The sequence below is a fragment of the Monopterus albus genome, unplaced genomic scaffold (genome assembly GCF_001952655.1).
Source record: "Monopterus albus unplaced genomic scaffold, M_albus_1.0 scaffold117.1, whole genome shotgun sequence".
Taxonomy (NCBI): Eukaryota; Metazoa; Chordata; class Actinopteri; order Synbranchiformes; family Synbranchidae; genus Monopterus; species Monopterus albus.
This window is the reverse complement of record NW_018127997.1, coordinates 171,847-180,671: the sequence shown is the minus strand read 5'-3', so window position 1 is coordinate 180,671 and position 8,825 is coordinate 171,847. Positions and strand designations below refer to the sequence as shown.

General features: G+C 39.8%; 1 protein-coding gene across 3 annotated transcripts in view; it reads right to left on the bottom strand.

The window, feature by feature from the left end:
• dnah9 (dynein, axonemal, heavy chain 9) overlaps nucleotides 1-1,826 on the bottom strand; it is a 149,130-nt gene extending 147,304 nt beyond the window's left edge. For all 3 annotated transcript variants that reach the window (XM_020611726.1, XM_020611728.1, XM_020611727.1), the window contains exon 1: nucleotides 1,318-1,826. In XM_020611726.1, the coding sequence (XP_020467382.1) occupies nucleotides 1,318-1,665 (348 nt within the window). In that variant the 5' untranslated portion in view covers nucleotides 1,666-1,826. The remainder of the gene's footprint in view (nucleotides 1-1,317) is intronic.
• Between the last annotated feature and the right edge of the window lie 6,999 nt (nucleotides 1,827-8,825).

Sequence of the window (8,825 nt, the reverse complement as noted above, 5' to 3'; positions counted from 1 at the left end):
CACCTAACTTCATAATGGCTCTATCGTCAACTTATGTAATAATCACCACACTTTCTTCATCCATTTTATCCACCTCAGTTTGGTACTTTTAACACAGTGAAAAGATCATAATACAGATTCTGCCATAACTGAGCAATATTGTCAGAGGCATTTACTCCATCAATATTTGACAGTAAATGTTTTGGGATTATTCATAGCCCTGCCTTCTTTCCAGAATTCATTCAGGTTATTCTTTTGCAATGCTCTGGCAAGTGAAACAGATCTCATTGCGTTTTCATTTCTTTGAATAAATTTAAGTGCATATCTAAAGTTGGCACTGGTACTTTTCTTATATTCAAATACAGGTCAATGTATTTCTCCAGCCAAGCCCTAAAGGCCCTCCATGCTTTAACACTGCACCGTTGTTTTAGGAGGGTCTTTTCTTAGTATAACAGTAACAAATGGAGCAGGAGCAGAGTCCAGTGGAAAAGCCTGAGAGACTGAAGCCTGGTGGTTTTTTCTGTTTGTTTTGTTGTTGTTGTTGTTGTTGTTTTGTTGTTGTTGTTGTTGTTGTTTTGCGGTCTTAGAGTTAATTAAAGCAGTTCCTTCGAAGATAAACTGTAAAGCGCTTATTACCCACAATCCAAAGTAACTGGAGCAAACCACCCCATCAAGAAATCGGGGTTTACACGTAATGGTGCATTTTTAAATAAATAATAAAGACTCGTGATAAATATGTGCTTAACCGAGCTAAATGGAAGAAAGGGTAAAAATAATCAGATTTAAGTTAAAAGTTACCATATCTATTGGTGAAAGAAATGACTTGGGTGAAAGCGGTAACACCACAATGTAAAATACTCTATGATAAGTGAAAGCCCCAGTGTCCATCAGTCTTACTTAAGAAGGCCCTTTATCAGCCACATATATTGTATTTAATGGACTACGTGTAAATTGATAATGTCCCCTTTGTAACTGTTACTCTATTACTGACTTCGTTTTATAAAGCGTTACATTCTCAGCATTTACAGTGTGTGGTCAAGCTGAAACTAATCTGCTTGCTGCTAACTAGCTGTTAAACAGGTGTAGTGGAGTGAAAAGTTAAGCTGTCCGAAGTATGACGCAGGTATTTGCGCCACAAATTGTTTCCAAGTTAGTAAGTCCCTACCTAATGTAGCCAACACCACGCTACATCTGAGCACTGGATACATGTTACTGACAAAATGGAAGTTAGGTTATTTATGTCATTTGAGCAGCTTTCAGTAGTTGTGGACAGGAATGAATGCTGAGCCAGACCCTATGCGTCCAACAATAATTAACCCATTCTGCCCTGCTGCTTACCTCAACCAGAGCAGAAAAGTGCTCCAGTGGGGTGTGAGCCAAGTCCCCGTACACCACGTTGGCTCTCATGGAGTCTGGGCTGAGCGCTGTGCTCTTCTTTTTCACAAAGTACACCGCCTTGTGTTTGGAGCTGCCTGTGAAGGCGGCGGCGGGCTGCAGCAGTCCGGCCGCGGTCACTGACACCACCAGGGTCCTCTGCTCGCGTTTGTCCAGGAACTCCTGCACCACCTGCCTGTTCTCCTCGCTGGACATGCATTTCTGCCATTTGTCCTGTTTAAGTTTCAGAGACCTCAGCAGACGGTCCGCTATAAAGTCAAATCTTTTGTCCTCAGCAGGTGAGTAGTCCATGTCCGTGGGGTGCGCTGCTGTCCCGGGTCAGTCCCGGTGAGTGCATGAAGTGATTGTGTCTCGGCCTCCATAGTAACACTGTGTTTGCATTAATCAGGCCGTTGCTTAGGGGACATGGGCGTCCCTCTGTCGACAGAGTTGTTACTCAGCCATGAGAGTTTCTGGAGAAAGTTGGTTTTCATTCGGGATGACTCCATATTTTTCTACATGCATCCTTCCCTCTGTCCTGACTAGTCTCCTAGTCCCAGATGTGGAAGAACATCCCCACAGCACAGTGGTGCCACGGCCATGTTAGACTGTAGGGTTGGTATTGGTGAGATGATGCTCAGTGCCTGGTTTTCTCCACACGCTGTTGGGAATTGTGGCCAAATAGTTAAGTCTTTGTTTCATCAGATAATTTTCTTCTCGTGGCCTGAGAGTAGTTCGATAGGCGGAGCTTTGAAACATCGGTGCCATACAAATGTATTTATGATGGATGAAACAATGCTCTGTGTCTTACCCCCTGTCAGTACTCTTTGGATTGCCTAGCTATGGAGCCATCGACTAAAAAACACCTACTGAAACTATGTATTGAATAAAAATGCCTAGGTCACACAAGCACACCCAGGGTACACCAAGTACAATAAAAAAACATATATATTACATTATATTGTAATGACATTCATTACATCCACAGCATCATTGAACCCTGTAAATATTTGCTCTGTCCAGTGTGTCATTTGAGATCAATAATTATAAATCCATTTCAAATTCTGGGAAAAAAGATTACTTAGGTAGTCAACATTTCATTTAAGGTACTTTATAAGGCAAGGAAGAAAAACAACAGACATGTCAAATGAAGTTAGATGTCAGCTTTATTTAAGTAAATTCCACAGTACCACAAAACTCAGTGTGCACACATAGTGAGTGAGCTTCACCTCTGCAAGGCTGTACAACAACCACTGTGCCAGCAGATGTCACCTGCAGGCCCAGGAACTTGTGGCCCTCAGCCCTCTCCACCTCCGTCCCTTTGATGGTCAGAGGTAGCAGAGGGAAGGGGTTCTTCCTGACATCTACTGTTATTTCTGTTGTCTTGTTTATATTGAGGATGAGGTCATTCTCCTCTCCATAAACAAGGATGTCATTCACCAAGCTTCTGTAACCCGACTCGTCTCCCCCCTTGATGAGGCACAGGATGATGATGTTGTCATGGTTGGAGACACAGTCGTGGGTGTACAGGGTGAAGAGTTTGGGGCTAAGACAGCAGCCCTGTGGTGAGCCTGTGCTGATTGTGAGCTCAGCAGACACCCGCCCTCCCATTCTGACCACCTGTGGTCTTTCTGTCAGGAAGTACATATTGCAAAGTATATAAAAGAGCTGGTGTGAGGAGTCAGCAAGGGCAGGTATCCAGTAAGCCAGCCATGGTTTAATCATGTTGTTTTTTTTAGTTTACCAGTGGAGTTAACAAGTTCCAGAGAATATGTGTGTAAACATTCTAGAGAAGTGAAGGAATCTCAAGGGTGAGTATGCACATATAATACTGTAGGAGTGACAGAAGAAGAGCATGACTCATATTGTTTCCAAGTAACCTGCTTAGAAGTTGAGTGTTGTGTCACACAGAAAGAAAAATAATCCCAAGGAATTGTTTATATGTCATTAATACTGAGAAGTCATTTTTTAAAGAATTACTGCATGACTGTGGCATCACCAAAGTACCCATGTGCCAACATAGGCTATATGCAGGAGCAGTATACTGTATGACTGATGTTAAAAAATAAACAGAACAGAGCAGAAAAGATGTAATATCCTTTCTCCAACATCAAAACAGACCACTTGGATGGAAACAAATACAACTGACAAATAATTTTACAGATATAATAAGTATGGTGTGGTATAAGGTATGGTCAAGTAATATATTCTGATTTGACTGATTGAAACATGAGGCTGCACTACCATGAGTACTCATCACATTAATAAAGAAGCATCTGTTCATCGCTTCCACATCAAAAGAGCAGACATTTTATTTGTTTAATTAAACCATCACTTCCAGTGGGTACTGTGTAGGAAATGGTTTTCACAACTCGTACAGTAAACCTGAGGCTTTTTCCTTCCCCCTGCTTCATGTGTGGTAGTTACTCCTTTGTCTTATTTCTGGCTCTCCTACAGGCTGTAAAATTATGCAATGCTATTTAAAGAGGATTCCAGCTGTGTGGCTAATGTGGTGTATGACTTTTGGAAAGCTCAGCTACTTGATAATTCTAATGAATTTTACAATAGCTGGCTTCCTTAACAGTTCATTCCAGCTGTTCTTATTGCAAAGGAACTGAGTGATCAGCCTTGAACAGTCAGGCATTCAAAAACAGAAAATGTAGTGAATCGGGGAGACCGTGTTGTCTTCACTATTGTTCAGTGATGTTTCACTCACCTTTCGTGAGGGCATTGTAGATTCTGAAGCTGCACAGGACTTCATCAGCATGTCGGGCATGGAGGAAACTGTTGCCTCTCACCACTACCTGGAAGGACTCTGTATGAGGAGAATAAAAGCAGAAATATCATCTCAGCAACAGAAAATAACTTTAGGATCGGGCTGTTTTTTATTCTTTTGGTACAAAGTAACATTGAAACTCCTCATCATGCTAATATGGAACACTCTCAGAACCCACTAATGCCTCCTTACTGTGGTTACTAAGTCAGGAAGATTTTGAATAGTCGGCATGTGGAATAGTGCTGATGTTCCTCTGGAACCATTACCACACACCCCTTGCTGACACGTCTTTAAACTAACTATGTATTATGACTGAATAATCCTTGACGAACAAGGACATGATGTGTGATATAGTGACACTACATTGTGAACCTGTAAAGACACTGTGTGGGGTATGCATTAAGGATACTATTTTAGTCAGTAATTTGGTCCACTGTCTGTTTCTTTTGGACTGCGGCACTCAAACACTAATTGAATGACCGATTTCAGCAATAGCTTTAATACATCTATTAATTAACATTTTTGCCACTGGGGACTTTGAACTTCAGGTTTCCATTTATTCTCATTTGTGTTCTGCCAAGGTGTCTTTAATCACTTCGCTCCAAGAACATAGCCAGTTACAAACCTGAAGCCGAGGAAGCCTAATTCCTGACCCATTCACATGGCTAAGAAACAGCAGCTGTCAGTTTGCTGTTAATCTGCTCCAGATGACAGTCAGATGCCAGACAGTCACACCTCTGCTAGACAAACCTCAGGTCCCAGTGATAATAGTCCCTTCATAACAAACTGTTTTTAATTTTTCAGGCAAGTGGATAAAACAAATTTAAGTCAGCGCCACTGAGGTGGGTCTTATGAAATACTGGACAGCATGCACTCTGATCATGTTTGGCCACACTGATCAAAGCAAGAAAGTCACAAACACGGCGGGTTTTCCTGGAATTCTGTACCTGGCTAACTTAATGTGCTTTAAATCCATTTTGCAATTTCCTGTGTATCTGAACATATTTATAGGCAGAACTGAAATACTTACTGAATCAATGACGCCCTGCAAGGTCTCAAATCCATCTGTCACTGGAAAGACTTACCATCAGTGATCTCTGTCAGCTAGAGAAAAACAAAACAAGTTATTACAAATACAGTTTACAACTGCACACTTATTGATACAAGTTTTTAATCGATCATTGTGTAGTCGCCCAGGTTGAGCCTTCCCTCCAATCACCCAACAAGACACAGAATTAGACACTGAATGACCTTATTAAATTAGCACAGTTCATATGAACACAGTTACTTAACTTCCTCTTTTCTTCTGACACACTATTTCACAACACACAAAGAAGGAAAATAACCTCAACACACACTGAAATGATTAGGCAAACACAGGGATAATGTTGCATAAAGTAAGACACATTTGAAATACATCTGATGTCCTTGTTGTACCACTTAACTCATAGGTAATTATCCAGACTGATGACACTATAGATAGATCACAATGAGGCAAAGTACTGTATCTGGAATCTGTCTTTAGATGTCCATGCAGATTCTCAGTCATCCAGGTCATAGTAAACTGAAAAAACATAGAAAAAAAAAATCAACTGGCCTTGGTTTTAGGTCGAAGACGTTTCACCTCTCATCCAAGAGGCTTCATCAGTTCTGCCCGACTGGCGTTGAGCTGGAGATATTTATCCCCATCGGTGGTGTTTCAGTTCTCTGATGGCCAACAATGTCCTCTAACGACTGATTCGTTATAGCTACTGAGTCAGCAGTCCACCTCCACCTGAAGGACAAAGGACATTCTTTTGAGGACAGTGAAGTCCAGATCCTCTCCAGAGAACATTGCTGGTTTGAGAGAGGAGTCCAGGAAGCTATTTTTGTAAAAATAAAACACCCCTCACTAAATAGGGGTGGTGGACTAAGACACAGCTTGTCATCCATCTACAATCCTGTTTTGAGATCTCTGTCCAAACATGCCATATATATACATTTTTTTTTTTTTAAGGCATTTGGGTACATCTTAGGTCCCCCATATTTTTTTAAGCTTTCTAAAATGTGTATGTGTAAAAGCAAGTATGTCTTGTCTTTTTATTTTATGTAATTTAATATTTTCCAATATTGTCCAATTTGGAACATTTCAGGCCTTGCAAGGCACTGCATTAAAGTGTATTTCCTATCTTTGTTATGCCAACTATATTATGGGTGGCCAAACATGGTTGCTGTAATATACTTGGTTTGCAGTATTGTGTCTGATTTGCAATTTAAAGTCACCTATAAGTGGCCAAAAGCTAAGCATGTTTTCTCATATTTGCCAGTATGGTGCAATCACACATTTGCAGCTTTCCTGCTGGCCCTGCTAGATTAAAGATTTGTGTATTAACATAATAGAACTGTGATTATATGTGTAAAACAATGAGCTCATCACGGCTAAACTAAAACTATTTCAATGGCAGGTTTTAAAAGGAAGTATTCGTGCATTTAAAAAAGTAAACCATGCAACACATATATAACTGAGTGACTGACAGTTTTGAGTCATGATAAGTCATGTCCTGCAATGCCACCAGGCGATGTATTCTTGGACGATAGGCTGGAGGCCTTGCGCTGGGGCCCATGACTCCAATACATGGATGAGGTGGTCGACTACTCTGATATACTGCTGTTTTAATTGGACAGTTTGTGAGAAAGCCAAAAAGGAAGCGGGGGTACAAGTCATGAAAGGTGGATGGATTCACACTGAGTCACATTAGCCTACATAAGCGCTACATACTGTAGGTCCGACAAATATTTATGCAGGTACAGGTCCCAGTATTGTTGAGAATCAAGAGCCAATTTTTAATATGCAAATACCTGCTGAATTCAAATTTATGTTGGTGAGAAGGTCAGCCATCTTCTCCTTCTTGGCCATGTGAATTGTCTTTTTTTGAAGGAGCTGGCACATTCCAGAGAGAGTGCTGTCTCACTTGCCAATGGACTCCCATTGTAAAATTGGGACTGAAAATCTTCTCAAAGCTAAAGTAAGGGCTATTTGTACATCACCACTGTTCCTTACCTTAGGATTAAGATGGCAGACTGAAGAGGACCCCCGCAACCAGATTTTTCATTTCAGAATCAAATCATCTTTCTGTTCACTGATAAGACTGAGCAGCTGGCTACATCCAGCTACATAAAACAATTTAGGCTTCCACTCTGGGAGGCAAGTATACAATTGGTATGACCTGTGACCAAAGTAAGAGCAACTTAAAGATGTAAAGTCTTACATTTTTGCTAATGGTATAAGTATAAGATATATACTGATTTATCGGGAAAATGTTACTGTAGTCAATTTGTTTCCACATCACAAATGTTTTTAGTACAACATGCTTTATGGCTGAATAACTGGTAATGATGTCTACTTTAGGACACATGATTAATCTGAATTTTCTGCTTGGATAAAATCAGTAGTTGAGAAATACAGAACAACATAATACAATGGGCAAGGCAAAGCAGCTTTATTTAAATACCACATTTCATACACAGGCAATTCAAAGTGCTTTACATAAGCAAAGAAAAACAATAACAGCATTAACAACAATAAGCATTAAAACCTGAATAAAATCAGTTAAGACAAATTGAAAGTAAAACCTTGAAATGAGATAAAATACATAAAATGAAGGAAGTTTATCTAGAATTGCTCTATAAATAAATCACTGTAGTTACTAATATGCACTATCCAAAGCAGACCCTGAGTTTGTTTTAAAATTCAGAGTTTAACCCAATCAATTATGCACTTGTTGGTGTACAGGGGAATTTGATGTGGCACTAAGAGAGAATGGTGCATCTCTATATTATATGTTTTTGTTCAGAAATCTCTCAGAATGCTTTTCTTTCACTCGGGTGTGGGAGACATTAAATTGTGTTGTAATTCATACTTGTCACCAGCAGAGGTCAGTAAGGTTCTTAGATTATTTCATGGTCGCTTGGCACTTGATTTTAGTCAAAACATGTCATGCTACAAACTTGAAGTTTGTAAAGTCTCAGAAATATATCATTTACTATTGAACATGTTTTTTTTTTAGGTTTAGAATCCAGTATTGTTTCCAGTGGATATTAATTTCCACAGAACAATCAAACAAGTATCAAATGCAACTACCTCAATAATACAGATGCAGACATCTTGTCCTCAGGTCCTCTGGCTCATGTTCAGAACATCTGTGTGCATGAATGTGGACTGCAAAAGTAGAATACTGAGTGTTCAATAAACAAAATTTCCCTGAAGGTATTACAATCCTTTATTGTTTTTCCTTTTTTCTTTTTGGTGCACCAGTTTACTTTGTCCATCAAACATCAGTTCATTGTGTAGAGTTTGCCCTGTTTCAGCTTCTCATAAAACTTTTTAAACAGGTACAGTATAAAGGAGTATTTATTGAGTTGTTAAAATTCTTCTTTCGCTATCCACAACTTGCTAGTCCTTCTCTTTCTTTTATTTTATTGCTTAAAGATGTGTAACAGTACCAGAGAGCTGAGTTGGATTCAGTTCAGGAGAAGTAACACTGTGGTACTAAAGTATGCATCAACACAGTGTCATTCCTCTAAACTGAGGCTGGACCCTGGCCAAGTATCAAAAGAGCCAGCATGAACTAAATAGTGAGCCATTTACTGTATGTATCTCTATGTATGTAACCTTACTCATACAATATCAGCAACAATGGAATTTGCATAGCTGATG